The 25,178-nt window shown below is 35.3% G+C and overlaps 1 protein-coding gene across 2 annotated transcripts in view; it reads left to right on the top strand.

The window, feature by feature from the left end:
• Nucleotides 1-25,178, top strand: part of NBEA (neurobeachin) — a 461,177-nt gene that overhangs the window by 381,551 nt on the left and 54,448 nt on the right. For both annotated transcript variants that reach the window (XM_058860312.1, XM_058860303.1), the window contains exons 46-48: nt 6,262-6,402; nt 13,783-13,902; nt 24,549-24,701. In XM_058860312.1, the coding sequence (XP_058716295.1) occupies nt 6,262-6,402; nt 13,783-13,902; nt 24,549-24,701 (414 nt within the window). The remainder of the gene's footprint in view (nt 1-6,261; nt 6,403-13,782; nt 13,903-24,548; nt 24,702-25,178) is intronic.

Genomic DNA, 25,178 nt, shown 5'->3' with positions numbered 1-25,178 from the left:
CCTAAATTATAGTGAATGCATGGTTTTGACATGCTGCATTGTCCCTGCTCATTAAAGTGTAAAAGGGAATTTCTCCTCATTTACTTCCAGTCATACATCCTGTTAAATAAAATGATTTCTTCACCAGGCGAAGTAATACTAATATTGACATGTGTATGAAACATCACACACCCATTCATTGAGTGGAAAAAATTATGTTTTGTTAATATAGAAGGTGTTTGACTGATGGGTGGTGATAAGCATAACCACTTTTCCTTATTACTGTGCCATTTCAAGAAAAGGAAGTGATAAAGCCCCAAGGCTTCTAAATGTAATAATGCAAATGAACACATCCAAGTGTGAATATTTCAAGGCAACCACACTTAATACTTCCAAAAATGTATATGCTGTGGAATGGAGTTTATGGGCTTATTAAGAGCCCTTCACTGGAAAAATGAAATAATTTTTCTGAAAAATTAAAATTCCCTCTTTATCATATGCAACTCTTCCATCAGAAGAAGAACTACACAAAATTAAAGCCACACAATTAAATGTGTTTTTCTTAGATAAAATGTTCATTTACTGAGGGAAACTCTGGTACTATGAATCTGTGAGTGCTCTTTTATTTGATATTGTTGATATCTGGATTTCATATTAGGATGCTGAAGAAAAATTGGTTTACAAATTTGGATGAAATTGAAATTTAATTTTAAGTTTAAAGTCTCATCCAAAGACAACCTATTTATAGGTTTTTGTTCAGTGGGTGTTTTTTAATAAAAAAACAAACAGTCAGGAAAAGCTCAGTCAGTTTTCAGCTGGAGACAAATAAAGCCAGATTCAAGATTCCTTTGTACCCAGATACAATTCTGTGCAGTGTATCACAAAAAACAACAACAACAACAAAAACAACCAACCCCCCCCCCCAAGAAAAACAAACAAAAAAACCAACCAAAAAAACAAAAGCAAAACAAAACACCCCAAAACAACAAAAAAACACCAGATAAGGTAGCTGCCTCATGAATTAGGGTCAAGTTAAGCAGAATATTTCAGTAGGTAGATAAATAGAATGCTATATTCTGTTCTGCTGTCATGAGAGAATATAGTTCTAGGAAGATATTTGGCCAAGAAGTAGGTATTACATGAACTAACATAATATGTCTGGTAGATGTAAACACTAGATGTAAGGTGTATTGACAATATGTATTGACTCATTCAAAGGCCAGATATATAAAGAGATTAGCCAGGTAAAAAAAAATAAAATAAAAATGTAGCAATGTGTTTTTAATGTTAAAGTAAATGCTTGTCTTGTTTTTAAATGGAAAAGAAACAAAATAAACTGAAGCAGCAGGTTTTAGAACATCAGAAGTGTAGTGGCTGAATAGGCATTGTCATACAGTGACCTGTTCTGTTTGTTTGGAGTAAAGAATATCTTATGAAAGCATTGTATTTATGTTTTCAAGTACAAACCATTATTGCAACCATTTTGCAATAAAAAGACAAATGGTGTGTTTGGAAAAAGCATTTTATAAAACATTATGAAAAGAACTTTTTAAATAATGTTCAGAACAATTTATTTGACTCAAATTCAGTTTCTGCATTTGTTTTACGGTTAAGATATGGACTGAGATTTAGTATATAGATTGAGCTTTGCCTTTGCATTGTTTGGGGAAGTAATTTTAATCTGTGCAAACACCAACAGAATCTTAGTCAAATGGAAATAATATTATTTTCTTCCATTATGTGAAGTTATAGGGATCGATAAATAAAATTTATCTGCATTTTATAGGCATGATATTAGATTAAAACCGACGTAGTTGACCTTCTGGGCTGAGAATGGCAGCTATGAAAAGCTATGAAAAGCTATGGAAAGTGACCAAAACTCCATATATCCTACAGATTTCACAAGAACCATGAGAAACTACTGTAGAACTTGTCATCTAATAGGACCTGTGCCTCATTGGAGTAAAACTAGGCTAGCTGCTAGTTTGTAGCACTGAGATTTAAGGTCTTTACAAAAATATCTTTGTCTCCACTGAAGGATGAACTCATACCATTACCTTGGGTAACAGCGTTTTCCCACATGGATGTTAAAATAACACTAAAGAAGCCGGGGCAAACCTCGCAGAACTTACTCCCTGCTATTTTATTTATGGAGGTTTTTTTTTCTTTCAGAAAGTGCCTGGTCTTTTGGTATATAAAAAGCTGTTCTATGTATGGTTTCCTGAACCTGGAGACAAGTCCTTTAGATTAATATGCAGACAGGTGGTTCACATCCCTGTCTCCATGACTGCACAGAGAAAGGTGATCAGATGTTTCTTGTATTTCTTCACCACAGGCCAGAGATACCTTATGTAAGGCTGAAGTAGAGGCTGCAGACTTGTGTAATCTCCCAGCTCTCCTTCCCACGTGGTGCTGCATTGAGACAGTTGCACCATTTCTGGGATCCCAGTTGTCATCTCCACATAAAAAAGGTCATGTTTGCACACTGTTCCCTCTAGAGTAGCTCAGCAACTTCCAGCTCACCTTCCTATTGCAAGCTATAGACATACCTAAGCAATCTCCTTATGGACACTATAAAGGCTTGTGGAATGAGAGAAATTAATCCATGTCTCCCAAATCCCAGGCTGTCAGCCTGATCACTAGTTCATCCAATCCAGGGTCTGTCCTGAGAAGTTGAGATGAGACTTTCTAGCTGAAGACAAGCTCTATTTGCCTTACCTTCCTTCCTTCCTTCCTTCCTTCCTTCCTTCCTTCCTTCCTTCCTTCCTTCCTTCCTTCCTTCCTTCCTTCCTTCCTTCCTTCCTTCCTTCCTTCCTTCCTTCCTTCCTTCCTTCCTTCCTTCCTTCCTTCCTTCCTTCCTTCCTTCCTTCCTTCCTTCCTTCCTTCCTTCCTTCCTTCCTTCCTTCCTTCCTTCCTTCCTTCCTTCCTTCCTTCCTTCCTTCCTTCCTTCCTTCCTTCCTTCCTTCCTTCCTTCCTTCCTTCCTTCCTTCCTTCCTTCCTTCCTTCCTTCCTTCCTTCCTTCCTTCCTTCCTTCCTTCCTTCCTTCCTTCCTTCCTTCCTTCCTTCCTTCCTTCCTTCCTTCCTTCCTTCCTTCCTTCCTTCCTTCCTTCCTTCCTTCCTTCCTTCCTTCCTTCCTTCCTTCCTTCCTTCCTTCCTTCCTTCCTTCCTTCCTTCCTTCCTTCCTTCCTTCCTTCCTTCCTTCCTTCCTTCCTTCCTTCCTTCCTTCCTTCCTTCCTTCCTTCCTTCCTTCCTTCCTTCCTTCCTTCCTTCCTTCCTTCCTTCCTTCCTTCCTTCCTTCCCTCCCTCCCTCCCTCCCTCCCTCCCTCCCTCCCTCCCTCCTTCCGTCCTTCCTTCCTTTCCTCCCTCCCTCCCCCCCTTCCCCTTCTTCCTTCCCTTCTTCCTTCCTCCTTCCCTCTCCTAATAGTCTTTCCAGAGATGTTCTCATGAAAGTTGCAGTATCATGCAAGAACAGAAATTATTCTCATTAATATTTTACCTAAAGACTCCATTTTATTCAGACAATGTTTTGTGCATTTCAGGAATTTTCTTCAAATTAATCCTAAAGTAATTGAAAGAAAAAAAAAAAGTAGATAATAACTCTTAAAAGAATATTGATGAGGATGAAGGTAATCCAGAATACAGCTTTTCAGGTTTATCATTTAATAGAATTAATCATAAATGTTCTGAAGGTAGATTATTTTAGCTATTTGTACAGTCATTTTTATATGAAAATGGGAGTGCGCAATCTTACATCATTATTCCTTTTATCTTTTAAATTGAAGTAACACCTCTCATTGAACAACCTAGAAAACGTGATGACATATTTGCATTAGTATTTTATGTGACTTTAAAAATTATTGTCAAATTCTTGAGCGAAACAACCTTTTTATTAAATACAACTATATATATTATATTAAAAATTGTATTTAAAGGTACTGATTAAATAATAATTAAAATTTTGCTAGTCTATAAAATATGTCGTAATTATTCTGAGCATCAGTTATACCTCACAGGCCTTGTTACTGTAGTCAATTTACAATGAATAATGAAAACACATTGCTTATCTGATGAAAGACTTCTAATCAGCATCAACTGTGTTTTGAAAGGCCAGGAGTTTTCCATATTTTCAATCTTGCATTAATCACCATATGCATTCTCCACTGTGCCTTCAAACCTATATGTACAATAGTATGGTGACAGATGACATCTCTGTCTTCTATAGCCTCAGAGCTCACAGCAGCATAGGATAACATGCGCTTTCGTAGTGGAGGGAAGAGATATTCTCAGGTTGTTTCTTCATTACAAATACAATCTCACCAATTTGTCTGTTATTTTGTGTTCCCTTCTCAGAGGGGGTGAACATTTCATTTTAACACACTACGGTGTGAATTACTGCTTTAGCTCTTCAAATGTTCAGTTGGGACTGGAATTTTTTCTGCCAGAGAAGTGGATGCACAGTACCTTAATGAGGGTGGTGTCAGCAGGTTCCATCCGGTCCCCAAAGCAACCCGGAGCCTGATACAATTTAGCAAAGAGCACATATATCGGCATAGTTTGTCAGTCCAATGGGAAAAGAACTTCTCTTTCAAGGAAGCTGTTGAACAACCGTTTCTATATAATGATAACTTAAAGGCTATAATACTGCCAGTGTGTTTCCTGACACTGGCAGGATGTGTAACAAAACCAAGTATAACAAAAATGCAAATATTTATTTTTTCCTATTGCCAGTATTTGGGAAACGAACCTGGAAAGTGTTAGGGAATGGCTCATACTTCTCTTTCAAGAATGTTTTGTGAGGTCTTTCAGTGCAGTCTGCACCAGATAACACCGATCCTTTGGGATTACTCAATCATTTTACACATATGAGAAAACTATTAACATCTTCATGACACAGCAAAGTATTAAGCATCCAGAGTGCTTAATGTGAAAAATATTGAAATCATAATGTTTTAAAATGTAAGTGTTCACCAAAGACTGGTATTTAAAAACAAGCTCTAAATCAGAAAATATCATGTTCTTTGTCAGCCTTTTAAGCAGCCATCTCAAAAAGCATAGGAGTGCTGAAAGAATAAATAACTTGCAGCTTTAAAATTTTTTAGTTACATTTAATTACATATTTAGTTACAGTTACTAGTGCAGTGAAACACAGAGATTTGACCTTGGACTGGTATTTCCTTCCTGAATTACTTTGGACTTTAATTCAGTAGAAAAATTGTGCAGTGAAATAAAGTGTAAAAATACTGTTACCATTTTGAAAAGGGTCAAAGTTCTTGGCTATACCTTTTTTTTTCCTCATATCCTTAATAATATAAATTCTAATTAAAATTTGATTAATGCAACTCAAGTAATAATTTCAAACTACATTAAGTTTATACAATTATTTGGTGTGGAATGGTGCTCTCCTCTAACTATTAAACTCCATATGTTTGGTTAATTTTATAATAAAAGCTAAAATCTGTATTTTCTTTGTCCATGTAACTTTTACATCACACAGTAACAAACACGTTTTGCAAAATCTTCTGAGATAAAGTGGGTTGAAAAAATCATAAAAAAGCTTGTATTCCTCAAGTAGCCACATCAAAACCAATCATTCCTACTACTGCCTTACATCTCTTTTGTTTTTCACCTAATTTGTCCTTTAAGTTTGCTTAGAAGGGACTTAAAATTTTTGAGTAATTTCCACATTCTATTGTTTTCAAGTACAAAGCTTGTTTGCTTTGTTCAGTAAAACGTGGCTTTGTTCAGTCAGAAAGTACACCCAGTCCTGAGAACTATGCATGTTTTTTAAGTATTTCTGCTTAGGATCACCAGACACCATCAGCAGTTCCGCGTGAAATCTTTTCATCATGAACTGCGCATTACAAAGTATCCTGTGTGAGCAAAAGTCAGTTTTCATTAACTGTGTGATTATGGTGAATGACAGCAACAGAAATATTAGTTTGGCCTCAATGCATTTTAAATGCAGTTTTAGAAGTCTATTTCCAGAAGAATGTTACTGAACTAATTGGGAAACAACTTCTACTTCAAGAAGATCTTGAAAGTTTGCAGATGTGGATCACTTATATTTGTCAGTTAAAATAAGGAAACTCGTAAGACTTTTAGTACATGAAGCCTTTGAAAATAGACTCTAAGCTTACACCTATCTCAGGGGTTTCTACAGTGTGGGATGTGTTTGGTTGCAGAGTCTCCTGTGCAGTGAATCTTAGTGCAGAATTAACTTATGCCATATCAGACATGATGCCCTTCGGCTGATAATATTTTTGACCTCTTACCACTTTACAGCCTATTGGTGCTTTGAACCCAAAGAGAGCTGTCTTCTATGCAGAACGATATGAGACATGGGAAGATGATCAGACTCCACCTTATCATTACAACACCCACTACTCTACATCTACTTCTACCTTGGCTTGGCTTGTTCGTATTGTAAGTATTTCTGGTTTTCATGAATATCTTTATTTACAACACCTCTTCTGTCACTTCCCACTCTTCTGTTTTGTTTTGTTTCCATGAAAGCACCTTTGTATTAAAATCTCACTGTTCTTCCCTACCTTAAAATCTCAGAAATTCCCCAGTATATACTTTATGTACTCTTTTGTAGTTATCAGGGGGTCCTTCCTAGCCAAACAATCCGAAATAAAATTAAATATAAAATTGTGGTGGTATCAGGATGTACACAATGAGAAAAATACATCTAAAACTATTTCCACCCCCCAAAAAATATTTCTAGTTAATACAGAAATCTGATACTGCTCATATTAATTTCTTTTCAGCTAGGGACAGATCCATGCAACATTAAAAAAAAAACAAAGCTTTTTGTAAGAACATTAGACTGTCACATCGAGCGGGGAATTATATGACCAGTTTTATATTAAAGCAGCATAGAGTAATGTTTTATGCCAATAAACTATGCTTGTAAATTAATGAATATCTCTGCAGTTTTTAGAAATGTGAAATGTGGATTCTAACTTCAAACTGTTATGTCAGTTCTGGAAACCTCATGTTCCTATGACCAAAACCAGATCTAGGGAAGGGGACCAAACTTCAAAGATAGAATGAATTTGAATTCAATGTATGTGTTATCACAATTACTTACAGAATAAAGAGTGTTGATGAGACACTGAAGGTTTCACAGAGAAATCTTAATTAATGGAAAATTGAGTGACCGTGTAATTACTTAAATTAAAGTATACCCTGCCAATAAAAATCTGTTGTATAAGGTGTACTCTAAGAACATTTTACATACAACAAAGCAAAACAGAGCCACACAAAACTTCATAATCTAGTTTTTGCTTATCTCAGCTTCCCGTAGACATGTTAATTTTTTTTCTGCTCATAAGAAACTTACGTGTCTGCGAGTCCAGGGTATACTTCTTAAACCATGGGAAACTGTGTTGATTACACTCCTGTATTGGGTGACCACTGTATTTCTTTTAAGTATTGCTAATTTATTCATCTACTGAATACGTTTTATGGTACACATGTGCTTCTTTGTTGCCCTAAAGTAGATTAAAAACAGTAGTTTTATTTGCATGTTTATCTATTAACTTTGGCTTCTGTACAGCAAAAGATCCCATCTTGCTAGTCAGCAAATTCTCAGAGCTGGAAGTCTGGTTACAGGATGAATGTACAACACACCAAGGAGTATTCATTTCCTGTATTAGGCTTAAGCAGTGTCATTTTTGCTACTGTTGTTTATGTATTACTATAGGTGTTCTTGCTGTCTTTGTGTTCTCACCTAAAAGAGCAAGAGAACAAGGCCTTTGTCTTGATGGCCTTGCCATATAGACCTTAGAAATTACTTTTGTTAGAGGAAACAGTGTATCTGAGAATAGAAAGCAGAAGTGGAAACCACTGATATCCAAAGAAGAGGTTGCTAATGAAAAGGTGAAAACAACAGATAACTTAAATACAGGGGCACTCCTACGTAGGTATTTTAAAAACTATTTAAATATGATTGACCAGCAAAGAAAAACAATCTCTAATGGGAGTAGACAACAGAAGTGAAAGAAGACAAATCCAGGGAAAGTTTAAACCTCAGAAAAGGAGAAAAAGATAATAATATGGTAAGACTGGATAAGGCAGCAAATGGAAACCTTAAATAGATATTTGAAAATAAGTGTGTATAGAGGAAAAGATAATGTCAATGAAGATTATGAAGTCATAGTGATCTACAAAGAGATACTCTTATTGCAAAACAAAGGATGAAATATCTTAAGGGAGAAGATTGTGCCAGTGAAATTGGTAAGACTAGGTCAGATTTCTGTAAGTTCAAGTAGTATTTCTTGCTCGTGAATTCCTTGAGCTAGAGCTTTGATATGAGTTTGTGAGGAAGACTCTGTAAGAAAAGGTAAATTACAGTCTAGTCCAGAAAAAGCAAGGTGACATTAAGAGATGCAGAGATTCAGACAGAAAAATACTTTCAGTATTTTGAAAGACTGGAGAACAGTGATGGGAAAAGATGTGTTACTGCAGAGCTTTTGATAGAAAGTGACACAGAGAGTGAAGGACAGTAGTACAAATTAAAACCATGTGTAAACCAAAGAAAAAGAGAAAAGGAAAAGCAAAAGAAAAAGCAAAAAGCAAGGAAACAAATGAAAAATCTATGACAAAAAGTAAGTTGAAAATGAGAGTTTAGATAGAATCAGAACAAAACAGTATTTAGTAATAGGGATCCAAGGGGAGAAGCTGCCTGCCTAGACCTTAGTATTGGAGGACACAGTATTTGCTGTAGCTAAGGAAGTTTCAGCCACTCTGAAGTATAGATATGTAGAGAGAATTGCGTAATTGCCACAAAACCTTAAAAATTATTTTAAGTCTTCCTTTTCAGCTTTGACAGATGCAATCTGGTTTCTGTCAGTGGTCTTCAAAACATTGCTTTTAATATCATATTTTTCAGTCAATTCTGTGATAATCTGTTCCCTACTGCCTTATATTTCCCTCAGTTGCTTTCCCTTATCTGATGTATTGTGGTGGGTTGGCTCTGCCTAGATGTCAGGTACCCACCAAAACTGCTCTACTACTCCCTGCTTCAGCTGGGAAGGAGAGAGAAAGAATAAGGAAAGACTCATGTATTGAGATAAGGGCAGGGAAAGATCCCTTACCAATTACTGACAAAGGCAGAACAGATTCAGCTTGGGGAAATTAGTTTTAATTATTACCAGTCAAATTAGTAGGATACCGAGAAAATAAAGTAAAATCTTAAAACCACTTTCCTCCCAACCCCTCCCTTCTTCTCTGGACTTAAGTCCTAAATTCTCTCTCCTCTTCCCACCAACATGGGGGAATGGGAAATGGGGACTGTGCTCAGTTTATCACATGTTGTCTCTGCCACTCCTTTCTCCTCTGAGGACTCCACACTCTTCCCCTGCTCCAGTGTGGGGTCTGTTCCATGGGAGACAGTCCTCCATGAACTTCCCTAAAATGAATCTTTCCCACTCATGGAAGGACTCCAGTGTGGGTCCCTCCCATAGGGTGCAGTCCCTCAGGAGCAGACTGCAACAGTGGGTCCCCTGTGGGCTTACAAGTCCTGCCAACAAATCTGTTCCCACACAGGCTCCACTCTCCATGGAAGCACTGGTCCCTGTCAGGAGCTTACTCCAGCACAGGCTTCCCTGTGGGGCTCATAGCCTTCCTCAGGCACCCATCTGCTGTGGCATGGATTCCTCCAGGGGCTGCAGGTAGAGATTTACTCCTGTCTGGACCTTCATGGTCTGTAGGGGCGCAGCTGCCTCACCATGGTCTGCACCATGGGCTGGAGGGGAATCTCCACTCCAGAGCCTGGAGCACCTCCTGGCCCTCCTCCTGCACCGACTTTGTTATCTGCAGAGCTGTTCCTCTTGCATATTCTCATTCCTCTCTCTCTCTTTAGTGTTCTGCAGTTTTTCCCTGGCCCTTCTTAAGCCTGTTATCTTAAAGGCACTTTGTTATAACTGACAGGCTTAGCCTTGGTCAGGATCAGGTCAAGCTCGTGTTGGCATTATTGGATATGGCAAAAGCTTCTCACAGAAGCCACCCTTGTAGCCTCCTCCACTACCAAAATATTGCCACACAAACCCAATACATGTATCAGGCTGTTTTTTTTTAAAACACAGTGAATGTCTTAGCCCCAGTTCTTTCCCGTGTTTTAATATTGAATATTGAATTTTGATATCTCTCCCTTTGTTTAACTATTAATACATATTATGCTGTATGTATTTCTGTGCAAATGAAATTGGATATTCATAGTTTGTCGCTAGGTGACTTGACCTCCAGAAGACTCATTTTCTTATGTGCATTTCATCTGGAGCTGTGAATATTTAAGTTGCAGAAGACAGAATAGATAGAACCAAGAATGCCACTTCAGAGTACCAGAGTCCAGTAACTTGACCTGAAAAGTAATCAGAAGGAAAAAGAAGAATGAATTCTGGCTTGAATCAAGTAGAATGTGAATATCATCATTGGTTTTGGATTTTTAGAAGAAATAGGATAGAGTTATGGTACAACTAAATGTTCGCAATAATTGCTACTGAAGAAGTTGTATTTGTGTAAATCAATTGCATCTTCCTGGAGACAGAGACAGAGACTGCTTGTGGTATTCAAGATGTTCGTAGAAAATAATTGTCTTCCAGTTGCTGTTGCAATGACTGTATATTTGTACAAGGTAGAAGAAGTTCTGGCTTTATTATGAGCTAGATTGGATTGAGTTAAAACCAGTTTTTAGCAAGATTCAAAGGTGAGGAGGACTGGATTTCATCCAGTAAACAGAAGTGAATTTGGTTCTTCGTTTTGTTAGATTTGAGAAAGACAGGCACAGATGTATCAGGCAAAAGGTGTGTCTCACTCTGACAAACCCTTACATACTCTCTCTCTCTCCTCTTACAAATGGCTGGAAAGACATTTTTGTTTGACATAGGATGTCTTAGAATGACCACATCCCTTCCTTCTTCCTCTTCTACCCCCACCGTAAATGATTCAAATGAGTCTGGGTACTGCTAAAAGGGAAGTGGGGGGAGAAAAGTACTACTGAATGGAAAAAATTTGTTGTTCTCACAGCTCAAGCTTGTGTTCAGTGTAATCAAGTCCCCCACGAATTTCTCTCCTTGTTGGCAGTGAACAAGGCGTGAATTTTATTCAGAATATTAGGAGCAAGTGAGATGGAGTTATAATGAAAACATTGTGCTGCTTTATAGCTTTCACAGCAACAAAACCTTTACATGAAATGACAGTAATCGGTATCATAGAATAACAGCATTTAAATGAGTATATTGAATACAGATATGAATTATATTTATATAATATAAGCACTTGACTTCCCGGAGAATAAAAATTACCTTAAAATTATGTTAGAGGTCTGAGATAAAGCAAGTGAAAGCTCTGAATTTCTGCTAAGGATTAGGAATCCAAAAAGATAGGCACAACAGGCCTATGCAGGATAGCATAATAAGGCACCCTGTAGTGCTCAGCTACTAAAAGTTTAATCCTTGATTATGAATTTTATTGCTTTTGTGTATTTGTCTCAGATACCTAAAATAATGTTGTCATGGAAGTCTGGATTAATATTTTTACATAATTTATTTTAATTACATCATTCTTCTGATTTCTGCTTCTTTTAAATCCATCCACTGCTTCTGATTCCAGAACCTCTGCAATGATCCACAGTCTGCTCCACAATAATATTCACAAAAATGACACGTATCTAATAAAGAAAAAAGGGATGGGTAGCAGTTGTTTGCAGACAATTATTTCTGCTCAGATCAAGAACACATGATGTTTTTGAGTCAGGGCACGCTAGAATACAGCATCATTACTATTGAAAATACATACAAATAATTGGGAGAAGAAATAAATTTAAAAGCAAAATAATTCTAATAGTTTAAAAATGTAAATTTAATAAAATTATAATATTAACAGAATTTTAGGACAAATTAATATAATCCTATTTCTGTATATGCTATTTTCCATTTTCTAGTTTTGTGTCTGAATCTTACACATTTTCACTGATATTTTACATTAAACTCACTATAAGAAGCACTGGAAAATCTGAATAAATAAAAGCTTATTTTCTTTCAATATTTCAGTTAATTGTGATAGTTCATATTACTCATCCAGTTGAGCTACTGTTAAATTTTAATATTCTATTTAAATTATAAATCTCTTCCTCACCACACAGCCTTTCAATATTCATAAATGCAAATAAAGCCATTGTGCAATGAAATTTAGGGTCCTCCAACAAAAATTATATTGTCATGATTTTGTATTTAATTTGATTATTTTAATTAATTATTTAAAAGATATTAGGATTCTCTGATTGGAATAAATGCATGGATGGAAGTATATTTTTGAGATACTATTCTTTTGAATGTGTCTATTAAAAACAAATTCCCCATGTTTTAAGAGGAGAAAATTTGGTTAGAGTTTTTTCTTCTTTAAAAGGAAACTAGCCTGTGTTGACTGCTGTGCATGATAGAAAAAAATAATTAGGAAGATGTGGAATAATGGTAGAGAAACAATGGTGTCTGGAAGTCAGAATTCCATCTTTTATCTTCCTCTTTTTTTTGGATATTTCCACTGTTGTTGCATCTGTGCTTTCCTTATGTGTATTGTAATTTCTCTTAAGGACTATGTAAACATGAATTTTTTCATATGTTTTTCATCTGGGGCAACTTACAAACAATATGTATAATGTGGCGTAATTCCTTCAAAAATTCTTTATTAATGGAGAAGTTCCCTGACTTGTTCAAAAATTTCATAGAAGGAAACAGAGAATGTTTAGAATAAAATTCAAGTAACAGATGAATAATAGTGTATTAACAATTGTGATCTGGTGATCATGAACCGCTTTGATTAACAACATTTCCAAATGATCGGGATATGCAATGAAATAAGTTTGGGTATGAATTTAATGAAAGGGACTTCCTTAAAAATATTCCCTATGAGACTGGCAAAGAGGAAGGAACAGCTTCCATCCCTGTAGGCACACTGCCAACTCTTAGTTAAATAAGAGAGCTAATGGGGTAGTGGTGGAAATCCAGGTTTCTGCCAGTGATCTCAGTATTCAGGTTCTACTGTCAAATTAAGGATTTGGTCCACTATTAACCCCTTCTCTGCAATTGAATGTAGTGATATCAAAATGGGTTATTCAGACTGTCTAATACCTTAGCTCATCCTCCCCAAAAGCTGGTAGCTGTTTCCATTTAGTAAGAACTGGGATATGGTTTCAGATAGAAGTAGCAGAAGTAAAGACTCTAAATATTTCATCTCTGTACCTCTGCCTCAAAATAATGATAAAACTGGAAGCATAGTCTATAACAAGCATAGAGCCATTCTTCTCACCTTGAGGCAACATGGAACCTACTGAGCTCCTTCCAATTAAATGAAAACACAAGAAAGATTTAGAGATAGGATTTTTGAAAGATTTTGACATACCAACGTGCAAGGAGTAAGCAAAGCCCAGTTATATAAATAACACAGAGTGTGTTTATGGTGTTTGCAGTGAAAGAGGCAGTCATTGTGAACTGGAACTAAGCTACATATGTCTGCCACTGATGGGTAATTAGTCTTATGGTATAGAACTCAGGATCTGTTTGTGCAAAATGTGTTAGTGCCAATAAATATACTCAGATATTCAGTGCGGAAACCAGTGCATAGTCAATGCACATTCATGCAGTGCATGAATACATATAACTATGAGGTGACATGTTTTTTTCAATAATGTTGCCTTTATGACATATTTTGACCTGCAAAAGGCTTTTGGATTTTGACAGAAACCTGCTGCACGAGTCCTTGTACTGTTTTCTTAATCTGTCATAATTTCATTAACTACAGGAGCCCTTTACAACATTCTTTCTAAATGCAAATGATGGCAAGTTTGACCACCCAGATCGAACCTTCTCCTCAGTGGCCAGGTCCTGGAGGAACAGCCAAAGAGATACCTCAGATGTGAAGGTAATATATATATATACTAAATAAATGGATAAATATGCAATTCCATTGTGGTATTTTGTTTATGTAAACATAAAGAAGGTGCTGTATTATATTTTATATTTATATGTATCTCATTTATATTCAGTACACTAGATATAGTGTAAATAAATGGATGTTAATAAAGTTTATTGTTCTAACAAAAACAATCAAAGATTCTTTGAAGTTGAGTGGACAAAAGGTGGGGGTTTTTTTTAGAGAAAAACAACCTAACTGATCTAATTTAGATCAGATAATCAGGAGATGGAGAAAAGCTCAATAAATTGTTCTTTCCTGCTGTTAACTCAATATTTGGCCCACTCCATAAAACACAGCAGGAATTGGATTTGACCTTAAAGTGTCATATTGTTATAGCTTGCCTAGCTCTGGGTTTGCATTGCCTGGGGCAATTAATAAAGCATTAATGACAAGACCCATTTAAAATGTTGGCTTTTCTGTACAGCTTTAGCTTTTACTTGAATGTGCCTGGGGATATTATGCAACAATACACATTAGATTAAAACAACTTCTACACTATATACAGAAACAGCCAGAGAGCAGGGTAATTTTACTGCTGTTATTCTTTACCTTTGTATTTACCTTGTTAAATACAAAGGGTTATTGTTCATAGACATGGGACCTTATCAGAAGGAAACAAAAATCTAGAAATATTTTGAATAATATGGTCTCTTATTGATTCTTATTTTCTAGTAATAAAGTAGGTAAAGGCTTCACTATAAAAATTTCTCTTTTTTAAAAAAAACTCTTTTTTTATAGTGAATATGTTTCTCTTCTATTTATATACTACCCATTATACTAGGAAATGATAAATTGAAGGTCATATTGCCATTATATTTTTTTACTTGTCTTGGCAAAGAAAAAAATAAAAAAAATATGTAGATTTGTTGATTTGTTTTTATTCCAGAACTCCTGTTTACATAAGTATTCCAACAGTCTCAGAAGAGACAAATCATGTTGTTATTCAGTTACCAATTAGAATAGCTAACTGCAAATTGTATGGTCATCCTAACGTGTGGAAGAAAATGGTTTTTAAAGAAATCAACCTGAACCTCCTACAAACTATTTTATGTTTACTCATGCTCCTCTGGAAGTCAATGGTTTTTTAAGTAGCATCACTCTTACCCTTGTAAGAAAAACAAAGGAAATTTCCAAATTAGGAAATAATTTGAGGTAATATCTACTATATTTGATATATCTTGAAAGTGCTGACATTTTTGATTTTTTTTTACTTTTCAATGAAATCTAGTTTTTCTGGAATTCTACTAGAATATCCGGGAAAGTGACTTCCAAGGAGTGGGGCTCAAACAAAGGATAAGAGCCTTAAACTGAGAAATAAGGGAAGACAGTTGGAAGTGACTGTAATCTTCTTGTCTGGCTTTAGTACACAGGAGGAGGGCAGTTAAATACATCAAGGCATTGCAAAAGATAAAGGAATATCTGTGGACAGACGGAGAGATGGTATTCAAGTGGGGTATATAATTTGTGAAAGGATTGTGACCAAATGAGTTATCAGTAAAACAATTAACTGAAATGTTTGTCTGAAAATACCAGGAGTCTTGTGAACCAAGTGGGATAATTTAAACTGCTGCTGCCAGCCGTTGCAAGGATGAAGGAATTAAGGATGGATAACAGCTGAAAAATGTATTTGTATTAAAAAGCCCCAACTTATCGAAATAAAACAAATATTAAAAAGAGGCTCAGAACCAGATACCTTCAGAGAAGGAAGGCAAAAGGTGAAGAAAAGAAGTAGCTATATTTAATGCTACTGAATGTAAAAAAGGGAATTGGGGATAGCAGGTAAAATAGTAAAAATTAAGGGTCTAAATTGCTTTAGGGGAAAGACTGTAAAACAATGTGTTCCAGAATACATTTGGCAGTATACTATAGAACCCCCAAATCAGATTTGTACATATTATACATATGTACAAATTTCTGTTATGCCATTAGAAAGAGAAAAACTATGTAAGAGATAAGTCATTACAGAAAATCTAATATGGGAGTAACAGATGAGGTATGCTAGCCAATAAATGTTTTCTCCAGATAATCCCTGACCTGTCTGTTCAGGGATACATTAGGGATTAAAGATGCTGCTTAAAATAGGGATTTGTTAATTAATGAAGATACAGGGAAGGTGAGTTTATAAAATAACATTGACTTGATTTATTTTGAATTGATTCAGCTTAAGATGAAAATAGATAAATAAAAGCAGATTCAAAAATGAGCTGAATTTTTAAGAGATGCTAAAACAAATAGAAAGCATTCATAAATTATCTAAAAAAAAATCTATAGAAATTATGGAAGATTTAATACCAGCTTTTGATGTATTGCACCACCAAAATAATTTATTGTATATTAATACAAAGACAGCACTGGAATAAATCTACTGAGGTACACTTCAATAGCCTAAGCAAAATATGTCAATGCATGTCTATTTTGTCTTCAGTTTAAGTAGGAAGCTGTAAGATCAACAGGACGGTACAAAGCTTATCATAAAACCAAAGGTGTATCCTTAAGTTATAATGACTAGACTATCTCATGGAATCTAATTTCCACCTGAAACAGTCAGATTTGTCATTCATTCTGAGCTATTATGTTCTCAGAGAACATATGGTTGGTTTGTTTTTTTTTTTTCTTTTTCTTTGTCCAGTTTTTAGTATGAATTTTTGCTGGATAAAGCAAATGCTTAGCTCTCTTTGCTGGAAACCATCTATGACTATTAAGTGTAAGATCTACCTAAACTGGAGTTAGCCATAAGAACAAAAGTGTGTTTTAGGAGTTGGATATGGGTAGAAAAATGTGTGTATGTATGGGGTAATTAATGTCTGAAGTGGAGACACATAAATGCTATGAATTATGCAAACATGTGAAAGGAAGAATTATGTGTCAAGGAACAAAGAGGTAAGCCTCAGAGGAAAGGGATCAGAGTGGAAAAATGCTTAAGAAAGAGAGGATGAAAAGTTAGGGTGAAGTTGAGTATTCTTTGAGTTTGAACATTCCCACAAAGGGAAGTAGTAAACTCCTTATTTGTAAAACTTTTCTTTTTCAAAGTAGACTGGCAAAGTACTGGCAAAGCCCTTTGATTTACAGAGTCTGTTTCTTAGTGATCAATCAAGAATGAGTATAGCAGCTAATTGTTGCTGTTGCTTGTTGCTTAAGATCTTAATGAACTTCATTTCTCAATGACATTACATCAGGGCCAACTTTTCCCTGAGGCTTTGAAGTTCATTCTGCAAAATGATAGAGAAATGAACTATTATTAATACTACAAATATCTAGTTTTTTCAGATAAGTTTTGCTACTGCTTAGAATGCCTTGCAGGCTTTTCAAACACTTTAATCAAGTTTTCAGGAACTTGAAAAGCAGTGAGGTTTGGGGAACTACTAAGAAGCCCCCTCAAAATTTCTGCCCATTTTTGTCACTCTTGTAAGAGCAGCATCCACTGTCTAGCAGAACAGAAAAGCTTCAGCTCTAAGAGTGTGTGTGAATCATTCAAAAACTGGTGGTCAGCTAATGGCAACTTCTAGTATTTATCCAGCAGTCCCGTTAGAAAGCAGAGATTGTGCAATGGAGAAGATAGGTTGTGCGTGAGTACCAAATCTGAAGGCATGCTCTCAAAGTTTTCTGTATACTTGTGTAGCTTCTTCTGACTCCACGTGTAGCTATACATGAGGGGAAGGGCTTGGCAGTGTGGATTTGCTTGTGATATAAATGCTGTAAATTCTTTTCCCGTCCTAAATATTTTTTGAGTCTTTATAGTAAATATTTTGTGCATGGAATACAGGCCATCCATCAAAGTAGCAGACTTTGAAACTGTTAAGACTAGCAAGTGTTCATTATTCATGTATTCCTTATCATACATTTGAAATTAATCTGAGCTGCTTTAAGTACATTTATCTCTGATTTTACTAATCTCATTAATTATTGTGGCACAGGTTATGAAATGATTTTAAAACAGCGTGTGCAATGAATTAATCTAACATTCTTCATTGCTGTGTGTTGTAAGATGGCCACAATTTTTTCTCTCAAGTACTGTACTAAATAATGATATGAATTATCTTTATTCTTTATTAACAAGGTCTAATTTTAAAAATATATATTTTTTTAGGAAAGTGAAATCTAGAAGGTTTTTACATCATTTACTCTTTAAGAAAGAGGACTTTTAGGTACATTATTTTCAAGTGCTTCTGTAAGTGCTGAAGTAGGTCAATTTTAACTAATGAACTGAGATTTTTAAGTGCGGCGGACACTTTCCACAGCTACTCTTTTACAGCCTCAATGTTGTCTAAAAAAATACATCCAAACCACTTTCACAGAATTCTGCATTAAAATTTAGAAACCAAATACCTGAAATTTTCAAAAGAATGTGTATCTCTTTAGGAAGCTACATTTCTGCAGGTCCAGCTCCTTTCCTGCCATGCTTGTGTCCTCCCTGGCATTCCCTCTCTGTTTCTCACTTTCTTTTCCCTCTTTCCCTCTCCCCTTTGAATATGTTCTTTTCTGGAACTGAATTATTTTACACTGAACTAATGAAGATAGAGCTGTGGCAGTAGTTTGATCAGCCTGAAAACTAGCTGTAATTCTGGCATCTCAAATTGTGGCAAAAAGTAGACCACCTTTGAAAAATGTAGTGTACAATAGATTATTGCTCAACAAAGGATAAAAGATTTAGTTAGACCATTTTGTGTCCCTTACTCTCAGCTTGTTTTGGTTCATTTTCAAGAAACTCATTCACCTACAGTGGAAGAAACAGAATTAATCCAGTATGTGCTGTGTTAGAGTGGTAACACACAAGGGAGAACCTGGATAACACAGTTTATTTTATTGTGTCTCCCTTTATCAACATCGACCTTCTCTTGAGATAATCAGTACAAGCTGGAGGAAGAATGAACGTTCGCGGGCTGACCTTTGAGGAAGCAAGTCACCCGGAAATGACCATAACTTGGCCAGTCAGCTTGCACATTTTTTCCTTTCTAAACCAACCACCCCCTCCTCCAGTTTTTGGTAACATTGACTTCCCCAGAACCTCCTGTTCAGACACTAATCTTTCCTAATACCTCTCAAACTTGTTATATTACTTTCTGAATAGTCTGTTTAGAATTTGGAAAGGTAGCTCTGACAAAATGTCAGTAAAGTGCCTTAGTGTGAAATGGAGGAACTCATGACTGACTCATTGACCCAGTACTGGACTCTTGTGGAATTAATGGATGCCAGGGGATCAACCTTTTGGGAGGAAAAGAAAGAAAGAAAGAAAGAAAAAGAAATTGAAGCTTTAAAACCTTGAAGTGAATTATACTAGAAAAGTGAAAACGTCTGGGTTGAATTTGATTTCATTGGGAGGCCATAAAATGGTATACCCTTAACAAAACATATTAAACAGAAATGTCAGATTTGATGCAAGTGATGTATAATTATAATAGTGTTAATAGCAATGCTCTATCACCTGAAGACATATTTTTAAAGTTTAATTTCTCAGCAGTTTGGATTTGTCACAGGCTTGTAAATTAGAAAATGCATTTGGGGGATGTTTTCTTATATGAAGGCACAAGACATATAGTACTGTTAACTATACCATGGGGTTTTAGTATAACTGTTAAAATAAACAAGAGATCACATTTACAGACAAGAAATGTCTGTTATAATATTCGTTTTGCTTTTTTATATACACCCTTCAGAAGCTTTACTGCATTGTTCTTCAGGTGAGAAGAGCCAAGCTTCTTGGGTAGTTTGAAAGGCAGCTGACTATTAAATGATAGAAAGCTAACCTGTCTTATTAGAAGTGTGAATGAAAGGGGAGCAGAGGAGGTTACCAGCTGGTGAAATGTCAAGGACAGCTAGACAGAAATTACTGCAAATAGATTTAGATCACTAAAATCCCTATTTTTATTAACTCTTTGAACTCCAGATATTTCTTGTGGTAAGAAATTACCTATGACAGGGAATGTATTCAGAAAGCTTTATTTAGAACATTTAATAGATTTTGGCAAGAGCAATGAAACCAATAACATTTACTGAATAGTGTCAGTTAATGCAAAATTATAGGTCAGCTGAGTTCCATACAATAACACATGCATTTAAAATCTTAATTGGTATGTGAATATTTTAAAAATTCCAGACTTTCAAAAGAACATTGACTTTCTGTGTCTTCTTTCTTTGCATTCCCTCATTTTATGCCTGCTATAACTTCTAGGGGAGCTGCTTTATGGGTTTGTTTGTTTTGATATTTTCTTTCATGTCTTGATTTGCAGTGGCTGACACAATGTATGTATTGTAGGAAAAAAATATTTTGAGATTTGTTTCATGAACGTTCGTAGCTTGAAACCTAAATTTCTCAAAGTCACGGTAGCTTCAAACCAGCACTTCTTTGCACAGACCTGGCTTTACATTTGCACTTTACCACTAGTGCCACTGAAGGTGCAATAGGAGTTGTTAGAAACCTCTTATCAACTATTTTGTCTGTCAAGCAGAAAGCAGACTGAGAGACAGAAGGTCCTCTGTGTCCTATCCCTTGACGTAAATACTATTTCTGAGATACATTTTTCCCCTGCTAATTTTTGAGTCTCCTTGTTCCTATCTACAGGGGGAATTTAACAATGACACTTCTAAAGTATGAAACTGGTGGTTTGTAAAAAGCTGTGTTGCATGACAAATTACACTTTCCTCTGAAATGAATGAAAAATAGCAGATGCTGTCAGAAAAGTATGCAATCTCCATCTCCAGTGTAAAGACTACAAAAGCTGACAAAAACATTTACTTTGGCTTCTGTGTGATGAACATATGACAAAATATGATATGGCCAAAGTATATAAAGAAGTAATTAAGTTATAGACTGTTTAGCAATAATTATGCTAGCTGATTTGGGAAAGTTAGAGGGATATTTTGCATTCCAAAAACAATGGAACAATGTATCGTTGTCCTTAATTTAGACTTTTAGGAGCTTGAAGGCTGTAAATCTGGTAAATAATGCTTTTCAAACATGTAAAAAACAATGCAAAGATAAAACAGTGGGTTTTTTCTCTCTATCTGGGATGGATTGATAGCTAGGATAAGGGAAAATGGACTCAGATTGTATAATGAAGGATTCAGACCAATTGTTTGGTAAAACTTCACCAGATGAAGAACACTGAGACCAGCTGATAGAAGAATTATGGAATTACTCTCAGATTCTGAGTCAAGAGGGTAGGATATCTGTCATAGCTGAACCTCATCTGGAATGGAGGAATGGACACAGTCACCTCTCTAAATATCACCCTGAAACACCTATTTATTTGAGGTATCGGCTTCCTGTCCGTAACAGAAAAAGCATCAAAAGAGTGGCTGCCTCTAGTCATAATCTTTATTAGAATATGAACTGGCACATAACCTGTTTGTAAAACAAAGAAAATCCAAACTCTGGCTGAGAAAAATGTGAATAGGTTTTGAAAATAACTCTAGCCCTTGCTCGTGTTATCTCTTCCTGCATTCTTTTGTGCATTTTTGTAGCTTTCAGTGGCTTCTTAGTTAGCATGATTCTCCCTGGGCCCCAGTTGTCATCTTGTTGTTTCCTCTGAGGTTCACTCCTGTCTACTCCTTCCTTTTCCCAGAAACCTCCTGGGCTCCATCCTTGCTGCCTCACTGTCCTTGCTTAATCCTTCCTCTCTCTGCCTCTCCCAGTTTATACTTCTCTTAGTGAAACATGCTCATGGACCCTGGGGAAGAGAATATTTGCCCTTCTATCCCCAGCCACTGCCTGCCATTGGCATGAGATAGAGGAGACAGCTTCTTCAATTTCTCACAGCAGAATAAACAGTGTACACATAAAAACAAAATTTCTATCATGCATCTCTTTCTTGGCTGTATTTCTATGCTTCTAAGTAGCTAAATACATGAATTTTTAAGTTCATGCATACAGGGTGCCACAGGCTTTCATACTGGGCCTGTGTTTTAGTATATATTAATTCATCCTCTAGAAATGAGAAGGGGATATATTTATCTAAGCTATTTTTAAGTGCTGTGGTTTCTTAGTCTAGTAAATAGTAGAAACAGCAAAATTAAAAGAGGAATATCAAAAGCTATGAAAGAAAATTGAATGGTTAATACAGAGTATGGGAAATATGTAAGTATCTGGGAAAGGTCACATGAGACATGGCTCACATTTCAAGAAAAGGTTCAATTCATGCTAAATTGCACTCAAATAAGCAACATAATTGTAGGCTACAGTAAAAAAAAAATTGAAGATAATTCTGAGACTATAATACAGTGGGTTAGTTAATTTTTTTAAAATACTATGTTTAGTGTTTTTACTTCGAGTGAAAAAATCCTGAAACAACCTACCAGGAGAGGCGTAACTGAAATGATTAGGATTCTAGGGAGAGTGTTATTTGAAGAGGATTTGGAAGTCTGGCACTGGTTAATTTCCAGAGCACAGGAATAAGACAGTTCAAACTAAACATACACAACACAATAAATCTTATAAAGAAAGTTAATCACATACTTTTGTTTATTCTATTTCTATTTATGTTTTCTGCTGTACCAGACAAGGGAACATTAAATTACCCTGAAAGCAAAGAGCAACAAAGATAAACTTACTAAATAGAAATACCATTAAAAATACTCAGTGACTTAAATCCCTTTTTTTCAAGATACCCCAACAGCCAAAAGGTTAGTAGAATTCAGTTAAACATTAGATGTGTCTCTGGGTAGCACAAATCTTTCAGGTATGTTAGATGTAAAAGTCCACAGTTACATGCTATGACATTTAAAACTGAAAAAGGGAATTTAACAAATAACATTTCTTTAATGGAATCATATGACACTGTTGCTGTGACATTGCAGGTTAGTATGCCACTGCATTGAGTAAAAATTGATAGTAATCAAAACTAGTGGTATGTGCTTCAAGGCTTTTATACAAAGTAGAAACAAACTTTGCTAACTTTTTCCTTAATGAATTCTGTTTCACTTGAATATTTGCTTTAAGATTAACTTTGACTATTTGATATTTCTGAGGTTCTTATGAATCTTCCCTTTCTTTAAGGCAATGCTCTTAGTTTGTCAGTGATTTGTGTGGTAACATATGTTGGGTTATGAGTTCTGAGTTAATGATTTGTTGAAGTCCTGAAAGATTTCTGTATAGTTTTCTCCAGCTGTGAGAATCATTCATTGTTCTTTGGGCTCCATTAGAGAAAACCAAAAGGCTTTCTCTGGAACCTGAGATTTAGTGAATCATGTTTTGCGGGAAGGGGATAAGTTTGCTTTTAAAAATACTCTGAATAAATTAGAGGTGTGTATAATAAAATTTAAGTATTAAATTAATATTTTTTCTTTCAACATTATAGGATATTCAGGATTTCTCTTTCATTGGCTTTTTTTTTTTCTCTAGCTGCTATTTTATTATGTACTACATGTAATAATTTAATTATTTTTTTCTGCTTGGAATTGTAGCTTGTTTCATAATGAGTTATTCAGGTTCAGGCATGTCTCACTTGGTTAATGTTTTATACCAGTTAGATACTGATTGGATTAGCATTATAGTCTAACCTATATTAGTATACTATGATGTAAAGAAGTAATTAAATTGCCTTCCTAAACATACTTAAAATTGTAGAAAATACACTTTTTTTTTCTACTTAATAAATTTGAAAGGATGCTTTAACTGCTCTATTCTCTATGGAGTTGGAGATCAGATTTAATTAGATAAGTTTGTGTCTGCTGTGGGATATGTTTTTGCTTTGCACATCTGCAGCCTTTGAAAGGACCACAAAGAGACTCAGATTTCAGGTGCTGTGTCATCAGTTTTGATTGAGTTACACAACTGAATGCCATAATGCTTTTAACAATGTTATTTGGTGAATTTAATCCATATCTGGATATTAGAGAAGAGAAAGCAGGCCTTAAAGCTTTTTTGTTTCTATTGAAGTTCAATACTTAATGCTAAAATAACAGAAACAAAAAGCAATATTCATTATATCAAAATGAATTCCTGTTTAGCTGTCCTGGGAAATAGGAAAAACTTCACACCCTAAGTTACCTATAATTATTATATGTTGCAGTTATTGATCTTTCACATTTTAAGTATGATGTATATCTGTTTGAAAGGCATTTGTTGTACTGATATTTTTCACTCTGTGTATTCTTGAATTTTTCTTACAGTAGAAAAAGATAATTCACCATGTATTATTTTTCATTATATTGGTAATCAACTTAGCACCTTTGCTTATGCAATTAAAGAATGAAAGAAAGATCACAACACTGTTATATCTGCAAATTTTCCCCTTTTACATATTTTTGTTAAATAGTAATTAAGAAATCAAATATATTTTCATATTGAAGGCTCAGCACAAATTTTCTTGTACCTCTTATTCTGAAGTGGTCTCCTTTACTCATATGCACTGCCTTGTCTAAATTTGTGCTTTTCATAAAAACAGATATGGGAAAAACAAAGTTTTTCATTATGCAGAATACGTTTGATTTTAAATCAAAAAAAATGGGTCATAAAATTTCTTTAAAAAAGTGCACAGAAACATAAACAAGACCAGGGATGCTTTAATATGTAGTACAAGAGAGCCTGATCCTGGGAGCACCATTTAGCATCTCTGTTAAATGTGAAGTCTTATTGTGTGTTTTCTCCCTTCTAGGAGTTAATTCCAGAATTTTACTACCTACCCGAGATGTTTGTCAACAGTAATGGATACAATCTAGGAATCAGGGAAGATGAAATTGTTGTGAATGACGTTGATCTCCCTCCATGGGCCAAGAAGCCTGAAGACTTCGTCCGTATCAACAGGATGGTAAGGTGTACTTAAATTTAGTCTAAGGAGTTCCACATTTTAGCAAGCTAACCTAATTCTGTTTTTCATCTCTTTAGAAATAGATTTAGAGAAATAAAATAAAAAAAATGAAGGAGAATTTGCATTCTGTTTGCTTGACAGAACCCTTTATTTTATAGTAGATTTTCCTTCCATGTGCCCAAATTATGGAAAGTTAAATTCAGTTATTTACTCTCTCATGAAAAAGCATCAGACGTGCATGAGCCTGGCAGTACAAGACAGCCTGAAAAATTTATATCTGTTCTTCCACACCATCTTCTACATCAAAAAATAAAAGAATACTATAAATGCTGATATCTTGCAAGCCATCTTGTAGTTGTTATTCACTTGAAGGTATGCACTTCCTGTTCATCAGAGATGAACTGGAAGTGTAGAAATGTGAACATAAGCAAACAACTGCAGTCTTTGAAGAAATTCTGAAAAAGAACTTCTCTGATG

Source organism: Poecile atricapillus, chromosome 1, assembly GCF_030490865.1.
Source record: "Poecile atricapillus isolate bPoeAtr1 chromosome 1, bPoeAtr1.hap1, whole genome shotgun sequence".
NCBI lineage: Eukaryota > Metazoa > Chordata > Aves > Passeriformes > Paridae > Poecile > Poecile atricapillus.
Note: the sequence above shows the minus strand (reverse complement) of the source record. Positions and strands in the feature narration are given on the sequence as shown.